Genomic DNA, 25,255 nt, shown 5'->3' on the forward strand with positions numbered 1-25,255 from the left:
ATAAGTGTTTCCATGGTGAGCAGTCAGCTGACAGGTTGTTTCCTCCAGAGTCACTGACTCACAAATCAGACCATGAAGTTTTTTTACGGGGTTGCCATGACACCTCGTGGGTGCTCTGTAAACAGGAAGTGCTTCACCGAACCCCTTCAGCAATAATCATCTGGTGCTGTGACGTTCCAACGCAGAGAACACACTTACTCTCTCTAACGGAATGTCAGTGTGTGACCTTTATTCACTTGTCTGTTTTTCATGATTAAAAAAACTTCAGTACAAAACAAGTAAAAAGTCACATCACATTTAACCAGAAAAGAACTAAAGGTCTCATGCAGCAGCCTGAGTGTGGACACAACAAACAAACCAACTAATCAGGACTCTTCAGTCCTCTGTTCTGAGAAGTTTGATTTATGGAAAAGCTCATCGATTGGATCATCAAGGAACATCTGATGGGATAAACTCATCATGTGACAGGAAGTACGTCTTTGACTCAATACAGTGATGTCATCATTATATCACTATTTCTGCAGGAGCTTACATCATGATGACATCATTGTCTCTGATATCTCAGTCAATTTCTTCACCTCCTGCGGTGAGAGGCTGGAGGCGGAGCCTGAGGTCTGTCTGTTGGCTCCAGAATTTTTCAGTTAGGACTTTAAATCAGCACCATGATGAGGGAGGGAATTAGCGCCCCCCATGGAGGACAGTGTTAAGGCGCCAGGACCGTGAGCAGCCACAGGGGGTTTCACACCTCCACATCCTGCTGTCCCCCCTGCGCTGCGCCAGCTGTCGTCATGGTGATGTCAAAGCAGGTCTCCATCATGACACGAGACTTGCAGAGGTTGACGCAGTATTCCAGCTCTGCTGTGGCCTGAGCCAGAACCTCTAGGTAGTGCTGGGACTCAGGGTCCAGGTCCTGCCCCACATCGACTGGAGGGGGAGACAGAGAGAAGACAGACAGAGATCAGAACATTAGATTTTCTATGGTCCAAAGTCCTCATTGAGGGTTGTAGGTCCATGTTTTATCTACCTTCAGACCATGTGGACCTTTAATAGCAACCTTTGAACGTCACAGGTTGACTTAATCTGACTTCCTGATACCATTAGGGTTAGGGTCATCATTTCATTTCATTTCATTTCTCTGTAAAATGTCATTCATAGAAGTTAAACAGTAGAGTTCAATCATGAGCAAAGAGACATTGGACGGTCGGTTGTTGTTCAGAGTTGTTAGTCAATATCAGCTGTCGCAGGAAATAAAACCCAGTGAATCTTCTGTATGTTCCCGATAGAACTAGCATGTTAGCTATTAGCTCAGTATGTAGCAACCAAAGTGCTTCTATATTTTATCCAAACTTGTTGCGAGGAAGAGAGGCAGGTCAAAGGTCATCTGTACTCACACTCTCCGTTCCATTTGTCGGGGTGAAGCATCAGTCGGCTTTTGGCCTCATCCAGCTCCAGTTTCAGCTGCTTGTGTTTGACCGTCAGCTCTTTGATCTGCTGCTGCCGAAACTCCAGCATCCTGAGGCGGGCGTTGAAGTAGAGCAAACCCTGAAGACCAGACAGCAGACGGTCAGATCCAGAATGTGTGTGGGGATAAAACTAGCCGGGGTGCTAATCTGTGGCTGTGGATTTAATCTGCTGGACAATCAGGATTAAGGACAACTGAGGGCGAGCAGGTGACCAAGAGGCAGAGAGCAGAGTGGCCCTTTGAGAGACAAATATTTAACCCCCTTGACCTTTTTTGTTCATGAAAACAGAGCTTCCTGGTCTCCTGTCACATGGGTTGAGCCAAGAAGTGGCTGTGACTGGGGGGCAACGGTGGTCAAATTTAAAACTCACCTTCTCGACATCCTGGAACAGCTGTGGAGAGAAAACAGAGGAAGCTTCCTATGACATCAGAGTTGAGTAATGACCCCTGACCTCATGAATAAACTTTATTTATACGACACGCCTCACCTCCGACCCCATCTCCCTCCTCCTCTGCAGATGCTCCACATTGTCGATCTCATACACCTTTATCTCAAAGGGCTCTTTCACCTTCCTGCCCAGAGAGGAGGGGTCCGGCAGCGGAGCTGGAATCAGACGCCGCCGCACGAAACCTGATGGAGCCAAAACAGTAGAATCAATTTACTGATTGGAGAACATTGGTTCTCATTGGTCAGCTTTGGATTCAATGATGTCATCAGTCAGCTTTGGATCTGATTGGCCATGGGACATGACAACATATTGGGACCAGGAGATGACAAGCTGCTCAGTTCATCTAATCAGCCCGAACCTGTCAGTGTTGATGATGTCACAGGCTTCAACCGCAGGCTGAGACACTCTGTGTGTGAGAGCGATAATTGGTATTTCATGAAACATTCATGAAGCAGAAATGAGCCTTGGTCTACAGGACTGATGGCGAGAAGATCACACAGCTCCATATCAGCTGCTGAGGCAGCACACGCTTCCTAATTGGCCCACACACTGTGCTGATGCACACACTTTCTGAGATACATTGATGCAAAGAGGTGAGCGACCACCTGCAGTCTGCAAAGGACTCTACAGATGAGCTGCTTTCATCCCCTCACACTGTGACAGACGGTGATCTGAAAAAAAAAAACCTTAATATGTTCATTTCTCCAACAAGAAACCAGATGCTGGACATCGCACAAAGTTCAGTTGTTAACAGCTTGATGTGTCTGAATCATCTCTGTCAATTTGTCCTTAAGACCTATTGATTGCCCATCTGAGCAGATTTGTGGTTTGTGGACAAATAAATCTTGACCTCTATCTCCCAAAACATCCTGAAAACCACCTGAGAGCTGCACAACAAACTCAGGTTTTGATGATGAGGTCTCTAGCTCCCCACTGAGGTCACTCTAATGTAGCCAATTTTGGTTCAGAGAGAGAGGCTGGCAGGTCCAAAATCAAAACCTCATACTGTACCAGGTCCAACCACTGTACCACTGTGCCTTTTCTGTGATTCTCCTCATCAGAGACCAACAGAATACTTCCGGAGGTTAGGATCACACACCAAGAAGGTTCTGTGGTCTAGTTCTGTTACAGTCCGAAGACATATTAATCAGTTGAACTGGAGACTCCAGAATGTATCCTGCCACAGGTTTGGCTCCACCGCCTGTACACCTGTGAGATAATGGATGTGTCATCAACATCTACTCACCGTTTCCTCTCTTCTTGGGAGATTTACAAAGTCTGCTCCTGCTGGACGAGGTCACTCCGCTGTCACTCATGGAGTCTTGTGCTGAAGATGTGCTGCCGGTGGTCTCGCTGTCTCTGATCGTGCTCTCATAGCCGCTGCTACCCCCACTGTGGTAGAACAGGGCGGTGCGGCCCATGGCGGGGGGAAGTTCCCCACTCAGGATGCTGCTGTTATCGCTGCCGTGTCCACTGCTGTAGCACTGTGGTCTCCGTGGTGCAGTGATCTTGCTATAAGGTGATGGTATCGCCAAGTTGACTGGTGAACCACTGATACTACTCGTTCTGCTATCACTTCCTGTCAGTCCATGGCCCCTACTGAGCTGTTTTCTTGGACTCCCAGCAGCTAGCTCTCGAACCCTGCTGTTAGCCACCCTGCTCATACCCTGTTTTGTGCCCAAGATGATGCCTCTTCCTGTTTTGGTTCCTGTCCCAGACCGAGTGGGGGACTTCCCAATGAGAGGCAGGCTGCTGTTGCGTCCAGCTGCTTTATCAGAAGGTTTGGGGGAAGAGCTTGGGCTTTTGGAACTGGAGGACAGCGTCCGAGCCTTCGATCCACCAGAGGCTACTGCTCGCAAGCTGCTGCAGCCTCTGACCTGCCCCAATTTGCTTGTAGTGGTCAAGATACCAGGAGAACCGAGGCAGGAAGAGGCAGATGAGGAGGGAGAGGCTGGAACCCCGAGTCTTGGCAGTGACCTGTTTGATCTGCCATTAGCCCCTAAAGTAGCACACAGCTGAGACTTTGATCCAACAAAGGTTTGACTGTCACATCTTTCCAAAGAAGGCTGATTGCTGTTGTATTCTGAAGAATCTGCTCTAGCATCTCGTGTCTTCAGGCTCGAAGATGTCCTGGCAGAGCCATATTCAATTTTCAAACTGGACATCGTTTGGCTGAATGAATCTGCCCTGAAGAATTCTTCTTCTGAGATGGATGTTTTAGGGAATGAGGACTTTCCAGTGACGCTTGTTTTTAAGGCACATGGAGAGACTGCAGTCTTTGTCTTTTGTTCCTGGCCTGAATGTCTGACTGGTAGAGCAGTAGGAGAGGTGTTCCCATTTCCACACTTGGACACCATGCTGCTTTTCTGCTCATTTGTCTTTTTTCCCAAAGAAGCAAACCTCACAGAAGCAGTCAGTGAAGTGGATTCAGAACTCTGAGGGACAGAACCAGTTCCCAGAGTTGTTGCCCCTCGGGTGAGACGTGGCAGCTTGAGGAGAGTGTCTCCTCGCTTGCTGCTTGACTTCTCACAACCCTCCACAATCCTCTGACCCGAAGATGTAACTTGTGCCTTTGGTGGCCGAGGCACACTGTTACTGCTCCCGACGGGCCTCTTTGAGGAAGAGCTCGTGCCACTTCGTGATGGTTTACCTGCACAGAGAAACTCAACCTCTCCAGGGTCAAAGTGACTGCTTTTCTGAAGCAAAAAGTCATCATCACCAGCTTCCTGTCTGCTGCTGCCCAGACCTGAAGAAAAGGCAGGTTTTGTTTTCCTGGGAAGACTGGAACAGGAAGTGTGATGGGTAATCTGGGCTGACAGTGACGGACTCCGAGAGTTGGTTTTCACCTTGAGGGATCCTTTGAGAGAGGCTCTGGTTGTTGCGTTGGGGAAGGGAATACGCTTGGTGAAACAGGGTTTCTTTGGAGTGGCAGGGTCACTGTCCTGCTCTGAGAAACAGATCCCACTATCATATAGGGAGCTCTTGATGCCATTCTGCAAAAATGGCTGTTTGTGTGATCTGCTTGGTGAGGTCAGCGTGGATGTTGATTTAGTTTTGTCTCTTGGGGAAAACCTGTTTGTTGAACAAGATACTTCAATTTCAGCTGCTTCATTAGTCACTTTGCTGGGCAATGAATGAACAGATGGCTGCTGAAGGCCACACCTTGGTAACAGTGTTTCCTGACCATGGTTGTCAACCTCAGGCCCCCAAGCTCCTTGTTGAGATGTGTAAGCATCATATTTGTCATTAATGCTGCTGATGATGCTCACAGGGCGGGAGCCAGAAGCCTGGAGAGGGTAGTCACTGTGGAAGGGAAGGACGTGAGAGGGGCGGCCGTTGTCCGGAACAAGACCACAAGGAAGCTCCTCTACGACTGTAAATACAAGCTCATCCTCCCCATTGAGCTCCACGGGCTGCTGCAGTGTAACTGTCGTCCTCAGAAAGTCTCCGTCATAACATCTTCCAAACAGAGCTGCACGAAGACCGCTGAGCTCTGTGGGGTATCTGTTTGTATGAAAAGCCCCTTCCATGACAACTGGCCCTAATGGCTGACCTCCAACAAGGGCTTGGTGGCTGATGCCAGCAGTGGAACTCATACCATAATCCTCACCAAGCCAAGATGGTGAACTGGATGTCCCCAGTGAAGATGGTCCACATTCTTTGAGGTGGACCTTTTCCCGCACCACCGGCTGTGTATCCTGGGAACAGATCTGATTAGGCTTCACCACAACAGACTGAAGCTTCTCCCCATCTGCGCTTGTCCAGGTGGACAAGAGACCAGCAGTTGAGGATACTTTGGATTGTTCCTGATCAGGTTTACTTGTGCATGTGGTGAGTGCACTTTCTGAGACTATTTCTGAGGAGCTCTGATGGGGTTTGGGTGGAGACGTCGTCTCAATTGGTTCTGTGGCCCCAATCTGAGAACTCAGTGCTGCTGTTCTGCTCTCTGGAGTGAAGCTGGCCGGGCCCTCGCTGCCATCGATACAGTCCAGTCTCTGCTGAAGCTCTGCAAAAGTGTTACACTTCAGGTGATCCCCATCGGACCTGGGGGTGTCTCTGACCCGCCTTTTATTCAGGGAGGGGATGATGGGAACAAAAGAGGGCGGTCCCTCATTGTCACTCAGTTCTTGGTCTGAGATGGCTGTCCCTCTCGGCCCGACGTAGATGACGGTGTCACATGAGTGTTCACTGCTAGAGGAGTAGTCTGGATCACTGGAGAGCAGCGGGGGAGTGTCTGGGTCCAGGGCCATGGTTCTAGGGTGGAATGGTCGAAGCTGTGGGGGTCGGTGGGACAGGCCTTCCTCGCAGGAACTCTCCCCTCCAGATGAGCTGGAGGCGTACTGCAGATAAAGACAGTGATCAGACTGGAGGAAAATTCACCGCACTGTGGGCTACATTTGAATGACTACTTCCTGTTTCTATATGGGATGAATAAACAGAAACAACCTGTCAATGAGTCTGATCAGACTCTGAGCGGATCAATTTGAACTGTAACCAGATACTTTCAAAGAACCATTTGTGGTTAACATTCAAGCCCTTTCATTAAATGTTGAATTAATAACCAATGGATCTTCTAACGTTGCTAATTTGTTTATCACAGCAACCTGATATTACATTAACCTGAATTATTGTCCTCTTAACTAAATCAAATCAAATCAGATTTATTTGTATAGCGCCAAATCATAACAAAGTTACATCAAGGCACTTTACATATGGCTGGGGGCATCTGCCTTGACTGGTTGGGTTGTTGGGTTGAGAGTGCGAGAGAGAGAAGAATTGGTGGGTGTAGTGCAGGGTGAGAATGAGAGCAGGAGAGGGGATATTCAAACAGGTGTAAGCAGGAACATGACGCTGCATGAAGTTCATGGAGATGAGCTGTAGTGCAGAATTCATGAAGATATGGGAGCAGCAGGCAGCAGGAACATGGGATGGCGATGAGTCACCACCTGCAGGATGAGGAGAGGAGCTGGAAGAGACAGAGACTTCAGGAAGACTCCAGTCTAAAATGTTGTGGTGTCTTTTCCACTGAATTTAAACCCATGACTATATATAATTAACACATTTAGGTCAGTTTGGAGACACATTTGATCTTTCATCTGATTCTGTCTGATCAGCTCAGACTCTGTTCTCTGGAATCAGAAAACAAGAACTAACTACAAACTCACTCTGAATGTTTCCTTCTCACACACCTCTCGTGTGTTTGGGTTGTTCTAGAGCTGATCTGAAGTTTCTATCTTTATCTATCTTCTTTTCTATCTTTAGTTCTGCTCATTCTTTGGAGCAGTGATCGGAGCAGCAGCTGATGGACCTCAGATACCTTGGCCTTCTTCTTCCTGATGCGGTGGATGCGGGCTGCGAGCTGCACTGTGGTCAGCGTCTCCATGAAGTCAGCCGGGGAGTCGGAGATGTGGGCGATCATGGTGCTTTGACAGTTGATGTTGCCCAGAGATTCACTGAGCAGCATGGTGAGCTTGCTGTCCCTGAATAATACATCAAGAAACTCCTCGTTAGCCAGGAAGACGTGCACCCCCCCCCCACAGGATGCTGTCACTCCAGCAAGCAACAGCTAAGCTTGGAGGAAAATAAACAATCCTTCATCTGATACAGTGAAGTCGGCTCTGCAGCGTCCTGTGATCAGAGACTCAGAGCTCTAATCTGAGCACCTCACACTGAAAACCAGCACTCACCCCCTCACCTGTAGGGGACCTGCTTGGCTCCGTTGGCGAGGGCGAGGATGACGTTTCCCAGCGCAGACAGAGAAAGACACTGCCCCCCACCCCCCTCTCTGGTCCTGCTGATGTCCATCTCGCAGCTGCCCAGGTCCAGGAGGTGGAGGCGACTCCGACCCGACACTGGGGGGGAAACATCATGTGATTGAAACCTTGGCTCCTGATTGGATGTTGAGCAGCAGAACATTCTGTTCAACATCAGCAACATTTAAAAATTGTGAGTTTCACTTCCTCCCTGCTGCTATCTGAAGTTCCAACCTTATTACACATTCTGCAGGGAAACACACAAACAGACACACTGACCTACTGCCTTGTTGTCCTTCCTCTCCTGGTAGAGGTACAAGGTGAACAAGAAGTGTGAATTCCGTTGGGCGTTCTGGTCACCGAGCACCCGGCTGCTCCTCCTCGCTGCCAAAGCGGCATCCAAGTAGAAGGCTGCTCGCTCAGCATCAGTCGCTTTGAGCTCCGTTTGGTTCTGCAGCTGGAGGACAGACAGACAAACAGGTATTGTGAATAAGGACAAAAGAAGAAGAAAATTAAAGTGAAATGGTGGGGGGTTCTGAGGAATTTGAAAGGGTCAGAGCAAGGACAGAGGAAGGACTTTATCCTTCCTTAAGACAACATCTGTCTGGGCTTTTATGATGAAAAGGCTGTCTGTGAGCTGCCACTTCCTCTGTAAAGAAAATGATGAAAAAGGAAATGGCTACCTGGGATCCACAGAGGGGGTCCTGTTTCAGAGACACAGCGGGGCCGAGGGCTTCCTGTGGACCAATGGGGGATGAGGCGAGCGGTGCCAGCAAGTCAGTGAGTGTCTCCTCATGGCCTGAAATCTCCACCGCCGACACCCAGACCGCCGCATGAGTGCCCGCCTTCTCCTGCCTCGCAGCCAACACTTTAAAGAGCCAGGAGATGGCTGTCGGAGCCACGCCCAGACTCTGGGTGGAGCAGTCCCGACCAATCATGGTGTAGGTCTTACCTGGGGGAGCGGGGCCAACAACACCATCAGGTGGCTTGTTAAAATATGTGTTTGTGTGTGTTTGTTGTGTTGTGTGAATGTTCTGTGTCACCCAGGTTAGTGGGTCCGTAGCAGAAGATGGAGCCGTCAGCTCCGTTGACCACTGATTGGATGACGTCGGTCACTGTCCCTGAACAAACTTCAGCCTATCAACCAAACAACCAATCAGGTTAGAGTTTACTGACAGCAACAGGAAGAAAGGAAAAACTAAACAACATTACAATAAAAAACACAACACACAGACACACAACAGCTGACCTGAGAACAGTCATGGGGGAAGATGGCGTCGAAGGCAAAGGTCTTGGGTGGAGAGCGGTGTCTCGGCCCGGCGACCGGCAGTTCGCTCAGACTCAGCTGCTTCTTCCTGTTGTCGACCTTCAGGAAGGACGTGGACTCGGAGGACTCGCTGATGTGGACTGAACTGATACGGATCATCACCCGGACCTGCAGACACACAGGATGTCCACATCAGAGAGGAGAGAGAGGATCCCTCTTTATTAAAAATTACCTTTGACCTGATCAACACATTCATCTAATGAGAGGCTAGTCAGATGCGGAGCAGATGCTGACCTTTCAAACTGGATTCCAGCAGGTCAAGACACTAAGCAGCTGAAAGGCATTCTGGGTAACATTGTGACACCTTACCTTCCCCATCCCTGGCATCTCCTTGACCTTTGTCCCAGCGCGGAGGAGACATGGTGGGACGGCAGGCGGCGAAAGTTGAAGGGCCCCGCTGAAGCCACCGGTGTACAGCAGGGGCCCCGAGGGGGCGGAGCCAGACTTGGACTTCCTGCTGCGGGACAGACTGAGCTTCTGAGCTGCCCTGGACACAAACAGATACACAAATATAATCAAATCACATCTACAGACTACAGAACTGGACCTCATGGATCAGGGAGAGACTATAGAACCACACATCCTGGACCGGGACAGGGACCAGCATGGTCCAGAGACATTAATACTTACAGCTCCTTCCAGTCCATTATCTGTTCAAGTTTGGTGGAACCAGGTCCAAACTGTCTCACATGTCCTCATTTGCCATCAAAGAGAAGCAGATTTACTCCAAGAACACGACTCAGGAGTCGACAGGAAGGAGACCTGCTCCATCCTGATGTGGATTCAGGGCTTGACACTTTGTTTGAGAATACATCCACATTTGGTTGAGTCCAAATTTCTTCCTTCGTGGTCATTGACTGCATCATGTGACCTTTCACTGAAGTTCCAGAAGCTTCCTCACCAACATCCTCAGGAAACTTTGAAGGATTTCCTCCTGACCCTGACCTGTCCCACAGTCCCAACCAGACCCGAGACAAACAGGCTCAGTTAGTTAGGACACTGCTGGTCCACCTCACCTTAGTCGGTACCTACCAACCTACCTGTCCCATCTCATCCATCAGGACTCCTGGACAGGATGAGTCCTGAACACACCAGCTGTCCGTTCCTCAGGAGCGCCGGGAACACAAATATTCCCCAGATGAACATGCCCAAACATCACAAGTACCTCCTGTCTGATTCTCACTAAAGTACTGAGTTTCTGGTCCAAATTAGTAAACAGTCCAGATTTAGCTTCTGGTCAACCCTCAGTTCCTTCTGCTAACCCTGGACCTCAAGGACGGATCCAGGTTTGGAAGAATCGGCGCCATCTCTGTAGGGTTGGGGTTAAGTTTTTAATACTTGTCTTCTCATCAGAATTCTATCCATTATTCCACATCCTGAAAAGTCTCCAGCCTCCACAGGAGATCTGGGACTTTCTCAAAAGGTATCTGAAAAATGGATCAGATCCTGATTGATCTCCTTCGGAGAATCTAGGAGATCTGATCTGGATCTGTCTGAAAGTTTTCAGCCAGAGGAACTGTGAGTCTGGCTGGTTTTCATCCTTCAGTCTGTCCGATCCTCAAGCAGAGCGATGCACCAAATGGATCTTCTGTCCTGCTTCTGCTCCTCCTGTCTTCATTCAGAGGACAGCATCTCTCCTCTGTCCTTCCTCTCTGATACGTTTCTTGTCTTCTCTTTCTGTGTCATTCTCTCTCTCCACCTTTTCAAGTCACTTCTCTTCCATCTTTCTTTTCTCCTCACTTTCTTCCCATCTTTTATTTTTCGATTCAGTTCTCCCTCTCCTGTAGCTCCTCAGTCCATTTCTGCAGCATCAGACCACCTATCCTTCTCTAACTCCAGGAAGGGGGGGGGGGGGGGGGGGGGGGGGGGGGCATAGGATGCAGCAGAGGAAGAATGAAGGGCTGAGATGAGGAGATAGAAATGAAAGGATGAAAGAAGAGCACGTAGATTCCTGCTGCTCGTCGCGGTTGTTGCTGGGAAACAGCAGCAAAGCTCCGACCCCTCTTTCTTCCCTCCTCTCCTCTCTCCGTCCTTCTGCTTCACTCACCTTCCCTCCCTCTCACTCGCTCTCTCTCTCTCTCGCTCGCTCTCTCCTTAGCCCCACCCCCTCATCTTATCGAGGCACAGCCGAGGCAAAGCCACTTTTGATTGCCCATCCCCTCTCTCTCTGTCTGTTAACAGGCTGCATGAATAGCTCATGAGGAGACACCCCCCCCCCCCTCCAACACTCACACATGCTGAGTGTGTGTGTTGAACACTAACACTACAACTGATCCTGAGTCTCAGATCCATCACCACCATCATCACTGCTTCAGGGATGGGTATGCTGCATTCACTGACCTGATGAAGAAGGTGGTGGCGGCAGACGTTGGTTGACTGGTTTGGGTGGCAACGCTGTGAGCGGCCGGTTTGACGGCGATGACTTGAGTCGAACTCTGATGGAGACAAACAGGAAGAACACACTAACTCAGCTGCTGTGATCACTCAGAAAGGCCAACCCCCAGAGATCAGACTCTCCAGTCTGATCAAGATTTGGTCTGGAACTGCTGACATCACCAGTGGAGTCAGTGACATCACTGTGGGGATGTCAGCCTACATGAATCTAGCCTGTGTTTAGCCTAGCTTAGGATAAACTGTTAGCCTTACTCCAGCAATCCCATAATTCCCTTCTACTTACTGTAGACTGTTGGGGGCTGGAAACCCTCCACACTCCCTCCAGGTAGTGATGTGCGTTCTGAGGTAGGGGTGTAACTGTGGCCAGTCCTTTGGCCCCGCCCCCACCAAGGTAGGTACTCTGAACTCTGCCCCATCCGCACAGAGTTGATGCAGAGTTCTGCTGCCTGTCATATGACCATCTCTTTGGCGGCAGGTCAACGGCAGCCCAGCTCCCCTCTGAGGTCTGGGGGTGGACAGTAGTAGGGGATGGGGGGGCACTGGGGGTGGCGGGGTGAGGCGGCATCTCTCTGCTGATGCACAGAGCACGACGCAGAGCGAGCCGTCTCAGCCGCTGGAAAGAGGCGCCACAAACATCACAGCAGGCATCTGCCGACGAATGGCGGCTGCGTCGAGGCCACTGGAGCTTGTTAAAGAGGAAGGAGGCATAGGCCGGGTCCTGCGGGGGAGGCAAAGGGGGAGTGGGGGTTACTGAGGCATCATTGGATTAAATCAACACAACAAGAACAACACAGACACACTGAAGTCCAGATCCAGTTTGGTGCAAATCAGATCCTGATCTGCATCTGGAGACTGGACCAGGACCAGAACATAACAAGGTCTTCATTATCGCCATCAACCTGATCTGGCGTCACTGCTGGACAGGTGGACTGTCCAGAGGGGCAGGTCAACAACCAAGAGATCTCCAGATCTAGACCTCTGTGAACTATCAGCTGTTCATTCTGTCAAAGCCTTCACTCTGAAACTCCCAGGAAGGAAAACCCGCCGGCAGGGGCAGATTTATAGTCCAGTCTGTCAGGACCTAACCCCCCTCATCATCACGAGTCACTGGTTATGACCATGTGACCTTTAGAGTGGAGTGATGTCACACGCTGAGTGAAGCGATGACATCACAGAAAAGAAAACACCCCCCCACCTCCAGAGAAAATTACCATGGAGACATCTGACAACGGGAAGTTACCTGGAGAGCCCTGCAGGTCTGTTCCTTATCCTGAACCTGCTTGAGCACTGACCTGATTAGGGGTCAGGTCTGATTTGGTCTCAGCAGACACAGGACCATGGAAGATACTGGTCTGGCGCAAAACCCCCATCAAGTTGTTCCTGTATCTCCAGTGAGGTGGTTTCAGGTTCCCTGTCAACTGTCTGGAAGCTAAACTAAGCTAAGGTCAACCTAGTGGACTGTACCAATTGTGAAATGGTGGGGGCGGTTAATGAGTGTCGCTGATTGACACTGAGGTTGATCAGGGGTGAAATATTGAGGAGTAATCATTCATCAATCTCACTAGATCAGCTGGATTCTCAGACCCAGATCCTGATCCAGCCCACCCACCCCATTCCTGCAGTCATCTCCTCCGCTCATCCTCAGCCCTCCTGTCGCCTAACATCATCTTCAGATACTCAGGACAGGATAAGTTGGCCTGGTCCGGCGCGCAGAGTCAGTCCTTGCTACGCTAACGAGCATCACAGGAGTCTAGTTTGTCCCTCAGCCTGGGGGGTTTAAACGAGTGTGTGTGTGTGTGTGTGTGTGCGGGCGGCTGGAGTCAGCCTCATTATTACAATGAGAACTACGGCTCTGAATACAGAATCTGGTCAGTCCAGATCTCTCTGTAGGTGGAGAGAAAAGCTGGATCGGGTTTTCCTCACAGTCCTCAACAGGTTCTGCTACAGCTCCTCAAGATGTTCTGAAGTGCATGAGTTCAGGTCTCTGAGCAGCTTCAGGGTTCAGTGAGGCCATGAACTGGAACAGAATCAGCGCCAGAGTCCAGAGATTATGATGGGTAACACGCAGGTGACATCATCAGATGAGGGCAGACCTGATCCCGACTGGACGAGATGCAGGACCGGAGTAGACTAGTTTAGAACTGACTCATTTCCTGACATGGTTCTATTGTTAAGTTGACCAATCTGACCCGATAAGCCCCGCCCCTCCACTCCTCCTGTCCAATCAGTTTAAGAAGAGTATCAGCTGACCTTCAGGGCCGCAGTGTCGGCCAAAGCGGCAGCTTGTCTCTTCAGCTGAGACGCCATGATATGGCAGCGCTGACACAGCCTCTGGGTGTCCCCATCCGGGTCCTCCTCCGGCTCGCCGTAGCAGCTCAATTCACTGGAGCCTTCGGGGTTTGGCCTGGACCCACAGCTTCTCCTCCCCTCCTCCACGTCCTCCTCCCCTGCAGAGCGAAGACGCTTCCTGCGGCAGGTGGAGCCCAGAGGAAGAGGAGAGTCCCCCTCCACCACCTGCAGCAAACACAGAACAGAGACCAGGTCTGTCCAGAACCAGGACCAGACCTAAAACCTTCTTCTCTGTCAGCCTACAGCTAAAGGCCTGGACTGCCAGGGGTTTGAGCCAGACCAGCGCTCAGCTGATGTCTCCTGCTCCTCTGTGTTAATGAAAATGGATACACCTTCATTAACTCTCAGCTTCACCTGCATCACACTACCTGAGGTCACTTGACTGTGCCTTCAAAATAAGAGCAGAGCGAGTTCACTCAAACAGCAGTGAGAAGTCCTTTTCTAATGAAGAAGTTGAAGCTGAGGTCCTTTTAATAGGACGATGAGCCATCCAATACTCACTGTGTATCTCCTGTAGTCCGGTCTGAGTCCTCGAGCCCGGGTCCAGTCCTGGGAGGACATGTCCGTCTTTAATGGACTTTAAGATAGACTGATAAAGTCTCTTGATGAAATGCTTCTTCAGCCTCAGCCTGATGATCCCTCTGTCTTCAGAAGAGAAGCTGAGAGTGTGTCAGGGCGGTGGGAGGAGAATGATGTCACTGAAGCGTGAACTTTTCGACTGCAAGATAGGAAAGTGAAGTGACTGAGAGATTCACTGCTCTGACCGAGTTATATAAGAGTTGGCCGACCAGCCGACATCACTGTGGGTGTTGGTGTGCAACCTTTAATGGCAGCAGGACCGTGAAACAACTAGATCCTGATCCATTACTTGACAAGGGGTCACGATTCCGGTCCTGGAGAGTGACCTCTGAAGACAACACACACACACACACACCTGTGATCTTGTGTTTTATATAAAAATATCAAGTTTGTCTGAACCAACACTCTGCTCTGACAATCAGATGAGTCAGCAAATTGTTCAGTGAAACATGAGACCTCAATTAATGCAGGGTCATGAAATGGATTTACAATTCTCAATATTAACTTGACTCTGAAAGAAATGAATCTTGACGAGAGAGCTTCCAGTCTACAGTGTGGACTCCCCAGTCCAGCAGAGAGCAGCTTCACTCCTGAATCCTAAAGGTCCAGTTCTCTGAGCTCCACAGCCACCCAGGCTGAAAGAACCAGAAAAACAAAAGACTGGATGAAGATGATCCACGCGAATATACTGAGCTTTATTTGAAGCACCGATCACTGGCAGCCCCCTCTGGAGCAAAATATTTCTTCAGGTCAATCCCCTCCAGATCTTCTTCTGAGGACAATAAGATGAAGACCAGGGAGCAGGAGACAGTTCATCTGTCCTGATCTCAGGGACTGTTGGATCTGATTCAGAGGAGGTGTGTTACAGCTCAGTGTTGTCCAGTAGGGGGCAGCACAGACCTGCCAACACTGAAGAAGAAGAAGAAGAAGAAGAAGACACTCTGAAATGTCTTTTCTTTTTGGAAGTTTCCAAACAGAAACGAGCTGAAGTCTGTTTGTGGCAGCCATGGTAAGATCTGGTGTGCTTCCTACCTCCTCTCCTTCAGCTCTGAAAACTGTCATGGTCAAACTGGTTAGAGTCCCACAACAGACCGAAGACCCGGACCAAGACCCACTTCATGGTCTCAGGAGACTCAGACAAGAAAGTTCAGGTTTATGTTGTTGCCCTCCATCTTTAAAGTCAGTTAATGATTCATTGACCCGTCACTCTTCATGGACAAGCAGCTGGGATCAGGACAGAATCAGTCATTGAGCTGCAGCTGATTCTGTCCTGATCCCAGCTGCTTGTCCATGAAGGTCCAGCAGTTCCACTTCAGGTCACCTTTACTTTAGTAATGTTAATCATGTCCGGTCCTTTTTTTATCTTCTTCAGCATTAACGTTGACTAAAGTTAAGACTTTGTTGTCGGTTCACGCTTTCCTCTCTTCTTCCATCTTGAAGCAAAAATTCTTGATTACTGAAAACAATCGAAGCTCGATGATAAAATTGGAATATCACAACAAAAACACAACTTTACAAGACAAGTCAGCAGGAGGCAGCAGAGACACAATGTGACGGCTTCACCAGAGACTGGGGTCAAATGTTACAACGCATCAGTTCTTCTCTTCAGGAGGAAGGTACCTGTCAATCAATCAGCTAATCACATCAATCACTGATGAACTTTGGTGGTTTGGACTGAAAATGAACCTGTCAGGTGCTCCATACTCTTCTTCTACTGCTTTAGGTTCCAGCTCATCTCTTCGACTGTTCTTGTCCTGAATAGTTCAATAGATAATTAAAAGGCCGAAGCCTTCATTCAGTGAATATAGTAGGAAGCTGTGGAAGGTCAGATTGGTCCTCCTCAGTCTGGACCGTCCTGTGTGTTGTCCTCAGAGGCCTTTGACACTGACCGCTGCATGACAATGGCTTCATAAGCCTCAGCCCCCCTCCATCTAACAGTCTGAGGATATTAGTTTGGCTGATGGGCAAACAGCAGCACCTAAGCAGCTTATTTCCCCTGAGACTGCTGAATCACATTTCCAACGACCCTCACAGGGGAAATTTGGTAAAAGTGTGTTGGTGTGAACCCCCCAAGGAGAAACCGGGCCTCTTCAGCATAATGCAGAGCAAATCAAACCAGAAGGAGAAGGCTGACCTCCCTCCTCCATCCAGATGGCCAGCCTCCCTCTGTGGGACCAGGACGGGGAATAATGGTGGAGGTGATGGGGGTGGCAGAGACTTCTTATTACCCACAATCCTCCTTTACAGAAACAGTCAGAGACTTCAGACTGATCCATCAAAGTCTCAGTCTGGATTCAGAAACTGAACCTTAAAACCAGGACTCCTGATGTTCCACCTCCTCCTGAAATCATCTAACAGGTTCGTAACGTCTGACTTCCTGCAGCTGCAACGCTCTGAAATAGTCCAGTCCAAAGACATCCAGCTTGTTTTAGCACTCGGTGGGTGACAGGTCTCACCAGGACACTTCATTTTCACCCCCCAGTAGCAGCTAAAGGTCAGAGATGAGTCCTCATTAGTCTGACTGAGCTTATTGATCCTCCTCACCTTGGACTAACTGCGGCACTTTAACACACAGCCAATCTGATTATCCTGAGAAACGCTGAGTTGGCGGGAAGTGGAAGACGTGTTTCATCTGAGTTTATTATTTTTGTTTCATTGCAGAATGATCAGAGAAGACACAGCGGGAAGAAATCCATGTGACTAGTTGGTCTGTGTGGATCTCCAGTATCTAAAGGAGTCAAACAAACAGGAAGTGACCAGGGAGTACAAACTGAGCTGATCCTTTCCTGCCGTCATCACTTCATCAGGTTCAGGGGAGATCATATGACAGAGCAGACAGAGCAGACTCAGTCTGAGCCTCCTGGATCCTCTTGGACTGCATGTAAACAAGGAACAGCCCAAATTACCTCATGCATGAGGAGACACAATCAATAATCATCAATCTGCGTCTTCGTGGTGGTGCCTGCACTGCATTCTGATCTGCAGAAAGCAAGACAGAGTCACAGCGTCAGCTCTTCTTCATCTGTTCTTCCACTGTACTTTGATTAATATAGATATTTGCTGTTGTTGTAAAACCGGCCTCTTCTCGCCTCACAGCAACTGTCAGGCAACCTGCTTTTATTTTGAAATCCTCCTGACAGACAGTAAACTGCTGTCAGTCCTTCCTAGACTGCCACCCCATCTCACTGACTTCTGACCTCACGCTGCTGTGAGCTGCACACAGCAGACAAACAGAAACACGATCAGAGTTCTGTGGAACGATGAAGGTGGTTCAGACATAGAAACTGAAGCCTGCAGCTTCATCAACCAGCTGATCACCGTGATGTCCTCCATCAGTCTGTTCAGATTAAAATGGTCACATCTGTCTTCTTTGGTTCACTGAAGGTCCCAGACATCTGTAAATTCTAAAGTCGGGTGTATATTTAAACATATACAAACTTCAGAAACATGAAATTTTTTAAAAATGTCAACATGTTTGCTTTATAATCTGACATCTGACAGCTCCAGGGCAGCATGGCAGCACAGTGTTTATCTCTGTTCCCCACAACAAGGAGGTCCTGGATGGGTTCTTGGCCTGGGGCCTCCAAAGACATCCTGTTTGGGTTCATTGGTGACTCTAAACTGTCCGTAGATCTGACTGGTTGTTGGTCTGTCCAGGGTGACCCTGCCCCTCGTCCAGAGTGAGCTAGGATTGGCTACAGAACCCCCCGTGACCCGGAAACGGATCAGAGGTAGAAGATGAGCGGATGAATGAATCTGATTTCATTTCTGACCAGTTCATCATCGGCTCCTTCCAGAGGACAGAAGTCATTTGACTCTAAAATAGAATGAAGGATGAATTATTCATGTGGGCCTGAAGGAGCTCATTACCGTCCACACAGCAAAGACAGCCTCGTGTTCAACCTATGTCTCACTGTGATGAGAACTGGACTCCAGACTGAACAAATAATTCAGATTTCATAATGAACCACAGCTGAAGTGAATCTGAGGTGTTTCATGTCCAAACACTTTCCTCGTTTTCTTTGTGTCTACTCAGTTTCTCAGAACTTCTGATTCATTACTTTCTATTGTGTTTTGTCTTTCATACCTTGCAGGAACTTTTATAATGACTCAGGTCTCAAGAAGCGTTAACGGCCTGGAAACAGCTGACAAAAGAAACGAGGAGTGGAGGATCTGGCTGATTCTCCATCAGTTGGGGGGAATGGCAGGAAGTTCTGGCAGCAGCAAGGAGACATCAAACGGCGACCTGCTGCTGAACTTCAGTGAACTGCGGCGGCCCAGCAGGGATCCGTTAACGTCTAATTAAAAATGCATTGAGGAGGCCGGCACCCTGTGGCTGCGGCGCATTTGAAGAAAAAGCTGTAGTGATGCCGAGTTTTTCAGGAGATGCCAACGGAGGAGAGTCAGTCTGTGGACCATCACTGACCAAACAATGGGGATTGTGAAATTACACAGCAGACTGGTTTTACAGATTTCTGTGCACGTTGGTCAAACTGATGCTGAAGCAGCTCTGCAGTTTCATCTTTGTTGACTATAAACATTCAGTTTTAGCCCAGAGACAGAAAAAGAGTTCTCAGCCGACAGGAAATGACCAAAGAGCTGCAGAGAGGCTCACTGATGATGTCATCAAGGACAAACGGACAACATCAAAACTTCAGGGCCGGATTCAGTCCTGAAGAGAAAACCATTCCAGCATTGATGGATCATGATCTTTGTACCAGCTTTGTACACATCCTGGTACAACCAGCTGCTGTACCAGGATGTGTTTGAGGAGGATCATCAGAGGCTCTGGTGGATCCGGACTCACTGACCTCCAGGTTCTTCATCCTGCAGCTCTGACAGGAAGACCTGTTCTTCTGTCAGTCGACAGGCTGTTCATCTTCAAAAGGGCCTAACCCCAACCCCAAAGAGCAGGACGACTCACAAGATTGAAAAAAGAAAAAAGCGGAACAGGAAAACCTAAAATCAGCCATATCAGACCACTGCAGGACAAACAACCACATCATGGAGAACACAAAGGTCATCGGCGCAGAAAGTCACAAACTCAAACTGATCAAGGAGGCCATAGAAATCAGGAGGCGGGCCAGGGACACCATCAACCAGGATGAGGGGGCATCCATGCTGTCCCCCACCTGGGATTGGCAGGCTACAGGGGGTGTGGCTGGATTGTCAGATTGCCAGGCTGGTCACGCCTTCAAGGAAACACCAGCTGATAAAGACACATCATGACGCTTCTGAAGAAGACTGAAGAATTAGTCACAACATGTCAAGGTAAAGAATCATCTCCTCAATCTCACTGTGCGAAAAAAGAAAAAGCCTCACACTCTTCAAAAGAACATGTTTCACCTGGGGGGGGGCGGTTCACAGCAGCTATAGATCACCACTGCAGCTCTCCCAGGGGGGACCACAGCCCACTTCCTCCAGCTAGTCTTTCCTGCTTTCCCAGACTCTTCAGGTTCAGGTAGTCCTGCAGTTCAGATCCACCTGATCCTCCAAATCTGGTTTCTTTTGCTTTCAAAGCTAAGATGGCTGAAGATGAGAATCAGTGAGAACAGGACTGAGCCTGGCTCAGAACTGGTCGGTCCTGATTAGGTCTGAGGGAGGACGCACGGGACCAACAGCTGCAGCCAGTCCAGATTTCCCAGCATCCCCCTGGTCCTGGTTCAGTCTGATCAGGCTAATGAACGAGCAGCAGGCAGTCCTCCTGGGTCCACCACAGATCATAGTCCCAGCTCTGTTAGGGTCTTCTTAAAGGACCAGTTCATAGATTTCCTCCAGACTTGTTGTCATTTGATCTTCTAACAGCACAGGCATGCTGTTGACCTTTCTCCTCCGCTAAGCCCCTCCCTTCACCGGAAAGATGAGAGTGCTGGTGTCACCACAGGTGTGACCTGTCTGCAACTTCAACTCCATCACCTGACTCTAAACACAATGAGGCAGCCTCTAGAAATATTATTTACCTTGTGTGTGAGGTCATCAGTGAGTCACAGGTGACATCAGCAGCTCTATGAGGCAGCTGTGACAGAGCTGGACGAGTTTCAACAGAAACAGCTGTGATGAGTCAGAGTCTCGTCACACCTTTAAAACCGCATTACCCAGGAATCCTCGAGGAGCGGCGGCGTGTTCAAGGCTTCGCCACAGAAAACTCAGTGAGTTTAACCCTCGAGTCTAAAGACCAATGACACAATGTGAAAAGACGTCACTGCACCATTTTAGAAATACACAAATAGACAAATCTACTCTGCAAAATGTTCTTCAGTTTCAGAGAGTCAATTCTCCTGTTTGTTGAATTAACTTATCAGACAGTTCATTGAATCATGCAGTCAGACTGACAGACCTAACATGAGGTTTAGTGTTCAGACGGTGAAGTGGCCACAGACTGGTTGTTTCCAAGTCCTGGTCCTGGTCCTGGTCCTAGTCTTATTGACCCCCCCCCCCGCTCCCAGAGAGCCCGAGACCTCCAGGGGCCTCTCAACATGACCCTACTGCTGCCACCAGGCAGACCAACACCAGGATTTAATTTCACTGACAAAACATTCTTTTATTTTGACAGATTCCTTCAGAAATACTCACATCTTGTGTTTCCTGACGGCACCAAATCCAGCTGAACTAGATCAGCAGAAGAAGAGTTTTAAAGAATATTTACAGAATAAAGACAGTCAGATATTTAGAGCTGATTTTTCATCATTACTGAGTAGAACTCCTGATCAGATAAAGATAGAAACTTCAGATCAGCTGTAAAAATAAATGAGATTTTTCAAAACATGAATCTATGATGTTTATGATTTTTAACATCTGATTTAATTTGCAAACTGGTTGTGGAGTAATATGAGCTTTCTGTTCTCTGCATGATGAGGAGAAGGGGCAAGGAACCAGAACAGACCGAGCAGGTGGAAGAGCAGAAGAAGAAAAGAAGGTGGGGGGGGCATCAGCACAATGAACAGGACTGTGAGGCAGAGAGAAGCATTTATTTGCCACGAGGAGCTTCTATTCAGAGACACACACAGACACACACTTGATGGTGTGACAGGAAGTGGAGCTCAGCTTCCAGAGAGATAGATCGAGGTTTATTTTCAACCTTTTCTGCTCGTTCATCAGTTCATCCTCAGTGTTTGGTCTCCACCAGGAAAACACATCATCATCATCATCATCAACCCCCCGGTCAGATCCAACTGCAGCTAAAAGATAACAGTTTTCATTGAGTGTGTTCCTGAAAACAGAAAGTTTAGAAAGTAGAAAAAACAGGTTGACCTTTGACCCCTTCAATAGAAAATCAGTGGAGAGTCTGAGAAATCACACCATGCTCCAGACAGAAAGGAAACCTTCAGAGACCCCCCCCCCCCCCCCCCCTTTTCTGGACCCCTGCCATCTGCCACAGCTGTCGCTCGCCTCAACCGCCACTCTAATTGACAATGAACCCAAAGGCGCGGTGATAATTACAGCCGGCCGCTTGGCAACTTCTCCGGGTTTCAATTCCTTCTTTTCAGGATTCATCAGCCCCCATCTGCTGGGGCAAATCTGACATCTGCCCCTCCCCCCCTCGGCCTGCTGGGGGTTTTGTGTTGGGGCTTATTAGCGAGCCAGCCACCGCCCTCAGAGGTGAAGTTGCCTGAAGCAGAAAGACTTGCTGTGTTTGTTCAGTCGCAGAAAGTTGCTGAGGAAGAAAAGGCTCCTTGTGGTTCCTTGTTTTCTTTCTCCTCCTCCTTTTCTTCTCCTACTCTTTTATTCTCTCCCTCATCTTTTTATCTTCCTCTCCCCTCTGAAAGCAGAATCAGAACAGCTTTAGTAGCAGAGTGTGTCAGAAACAAAGGACCCTTGGATACGAGTAAGAAGCCATGAAAGCTGCGAGAAACATTTGTCCGGTTCATTTTAGCTTCTCAGCAAAAATCGAAGTGATAACAATCATAAACAGAACGAATGCTTTGTTTGATTAATCTGAGTTTGAAAATTGTGAAAAAATATAATGAAAACATCTTTGATTTGTCAAAACAAACAATACTGTATCACAGATGACACAGGAAATGTTTTCAGGGGACTTTAAAAAGTGATGGACCGGTTCAGAGAGCAGCAGTTCTGTGTGTTTGTGTGTTTTCTGCATTGACTCGTGGTTTTTTAAGCTGGAGTGTTTTCAGCTCTCCGGTCGCTGCAGGCTGAACCTGCAGCTGGAGAAAAGATGGAGACATGTCCTTCAGCTGCATTCTATCTGCTGATCATCAGGGGGCGACTCCTCTGGCCTTAAAGAAGTCAGACTGTGTTGAAGTCAATGGGAAAATGCCCCTCCTCCTCCCTGATGAGTTTTTGGTCTCAGTCTGAAATACAACATGATGTTCCTTTTTTAAATGAAGCTCCATTTAGAGGGAAACGGAGCAGGAAGGAGGGGAGGGGTTAAGGGGCGGGGCTACAGTGTGACTGATACCACCCAATCAAGAGAGAGTCCAGAGCAGGTCATATCCACCTTTGTCCACTTCAGAGGTCCTGAGGGACTTTGGGACCAGAATGAAGACCGGTTTCTCTTCCTGACTGAAGACTGTGACTCTGATCTCAGACTCAGTGCAACCAACCCTAACCCTCAGCTGGACTACCAGAGCCTCCTGGATCTCTCAACTGATCCTGCTCTTGAGGAAGAAGACAGCTTCTGTGGCCTAAATCTAGCACCTCCCCCCTCTGTATGATAATGGAGAGTCCCACGGGGGGGTGGGGGACTCTGACAGCTTGGTCTCTGTTGGCGTCTTTAGAAAAACCAGCTGCTCTCTCAGAGCGGCTTCAGTTCATTTAAATCAGAACACAACAGAAGTGACATCACCAACCAGGTCGATTGTCGGTCTGATCTAGCCGTGGCGTCGTGACCCCAGGCTCCGAAGTTAGTCCTGGTCTGTCTCAGGCTAAATCCTGGACCCATGAAATCCCTGATTGGTGTGTGATCGGCAGTTGGTGGGGGAAAATCTCAGTCCCAATCCAAATAATCCCAGGTCAGGAAAAAACTGGTTCTGGTTTAAACCTTGATTCACTTCCTGTCAGCAATCAGTAATCAGATTGTTGATTGTTGTCATTTCCTTTGTTGTTCTTAACATCTAGATCTGAACAGGTTTTATGATCTGGAGCTCCTCGCACTGTGTGTTTTCCTGTTCCTGATCATGTTATCAGGTGATGAATTTAAATGAACATCCATAATGCATGACTGGTTTTGTTGTTATGGTAACACATATCCCAGGTAATCTCCCTAATCTCCCTATGTATGAAGACCAGGACTCCTGGATCACATCTAGACCTGGACTGCATGTGGACCATCAGGCTGCTGTGACCATTGACCTCCTATTTGTCCCTATGACAAATGTGGCCTAACAGACACCAGACACTTCCTGTCACATGACAACTTTTATTTGTTGTTGTGTCTCCAGTAAACAAGCCTCCTCTCCTCTCCTCATCTTCATGTCTGGACCTGCCACCTTCCTCTCTGACCTCAGGCTGCTGCAGAGGTCAGAGGTCATAGGTCACAGCCTCTTAAGTAAACTTAGGTGTTTCAGTGCAGGTGACACCTGGAGCTTCTTAACGTCATCATCATCATCGTGGCGATCACAGCTGATTTAGGATCCTAAATCTGGACCTCCTTTTATATCAGGTTCATATCTTTCATTAAAAATTCTCACTGTCAAAGTTTAAATATGGAGCTTTAACATAATGAAACCAACCTTTTATTTTGAAGGGTTGATATCACTAAGACTACATTCTTGTTGTTTTCAGGGAATAGCAGGTCAGTCAGCCAATCAGAGGAGACCTTTAATGTGACCTTTAAAGTGTCAGTGTGTTAAAACCACTGAATGGTCCTTTGAGGTCTCAGAGGAGTTCACCAGCTTCCTGTCAAACAGGCTGCACACACACACTCCATTTTTGTTGCATTGTGCGACCTCATGATCATCTGTGTTTCATACGTTAAAGTTTTACTGATATGTAACTTTGGTGTGAGCTTTTATTTTGAAGGAGGATGGCTGATGAGACAGATGGAGTCAATCTTCATCTTCATCATCCTCACCCAGATCCGCCTGCTTAGTGTGTCCATCTTTCTCCTCCTCCTCCTGAAGCTCCTCATAGAAATCTTCATGTAGTGATGTAGCTCGACCTCTGACCCCCAACAGCTCATAGAACAACAGATACATTCCTGGGCTCACACACACACACACAGTGATTGTCTCTGCAGCTGTAATCTGTTTTCATGTGTAAAAATCTCATTTTACAAACTGACTGTTTGTTTAGTTTGTTTGTTTAGTTTAATTTAGTTTAGTTTGTTTAGTTTGTTTGTTTAATTTAGTTCAGTTTGTTTAGTTTGTTTGTTTAGTTTAATTTGTTTAGTCTATTTTAGTTCAGTTTGTTTAGTTTAGTTTGTTTGTTTAATTTAGTTCAGTTTGTTTAGTTTGTTTAGTTTGTTTGTTTAGTTTAGTTTGTTTGTTTAATTTAGTTCCGTTTGTTTAGTTTGTTTGTTTAGTTTACTTTGTTTAGTTTAATTTAATTTTGTTTGGTCATGTGCTTTAGTGTCACTGTTCATCAAAGAGCTGAAAATAAAGCACTAAGAGCTATTTGTTACCTGAACATGGACCAGGACCCGGCTCAGGACCAGAACTAGGACCTGGACCAGGAGCAAGACCAGGATCAGAACCAGGTCCTGACCTGACCAGGATCAGGATCAGAACCAGGACCAGAATCAGGATCAGAACCAGGGACAGGGCCAGGACCGAGATCAGGATCGGGATCGGGACCAGGACCAGGGCCAGGATCAGGATCAGGACCAGGACCAGGGCCAGGATCGAAATCGGGATGGCCCGGTCCATGGTCTTCACGTGACCTGAATTTGAACCAATGAAGTCCAGAAACAGACAGATGTCGGTTATTTCCATCCAAATCATTTATTAATCAGTAAAGCCAGGCGGCGGGGGGCGGGCCCCGGGAG

General features: G+C 48.3%; 1 protein-coding gene across 1 annotated transcript; it reads right to left on the bottom strand.

Moving 5' to 3' along the window:
• Positions 1 to 739: 739 nt before the first annotated feature.
• On the bottom strand, positions 740 to 14,295 carry LOC115038183 (kinesin-like protein KIF26A). The gene is made up of 17 exons (XM_029497059.1): positions 14,236 to 14,295; positions 13,636 to 13,899; positions 11,669 to 12,103; positions 11,332 to 11,426; positions 9,301 to 9,478; positions 8,914 to 9,099; positions 8,708 to 8,801; positions 8,348 to 8,616; positions 7,944 to 8,121; positions 7,607 to 7,763; positions 7,229 to 7,391; positions 5,800 to 6,251; positions 5,096 to 5,751; positions 3,158 to 4,858; positions 1,951 to 2,093; positions 1,392 to 1,542; positions 740 to 924 (listed from the first exon to the last, which is right to left on the bottom strand). The coding sequence occupies exons 1-17, from the start codon at positions 14,293 to 14,295 to the stop codon at positions 740 to 742; spliced, it is 5,367 nt and encodes a 1,788-aa protein (XP_029352919.1).
• Between the last annotated feature and the right edge of the window lie 10,960 nt (positions 14,296 to 25,255).

This window comes from Echeneis naucrates, chromosome 24 (assembly GCF_900963305.1).
Source record: "Echeneis naucrates chromosome 24, fEcheNa1.1, whole genome shotgun sequence".
Taxonomy (NCBI): Eukaryota; Metazoa; Chordata; class Actinopteri; order Carangiformes; family Echeneidae; genus Echeneis; species Echeneis naucrates.

Excerpts from the sequence above, each read along its gene's own strand:
- LOC115038183 (XM_029497059.1), bottom strand. The coding sequence starts at position 14,295 with ATGTCCTCCCAGGACTGGACCCGGGCTCGAGGACTCAGACCGGACTAC. Across the intron at positions 12,104-13,635 it reads CCGACACTGCGGCCCTGAAG|GACCCGGCCTATGCCTCCTT; the intron begins GTCAGCTGATAC and ends CCTCCCCCGCAG. Across the intron at positions 8,122-8,347 it reads ACCCCCTCTGTGGATCCCAG|CTGCAGAACCAAACGGAGCT; the intron begins GTAGCCATTTCC and ends TCTGTCCTCCAG.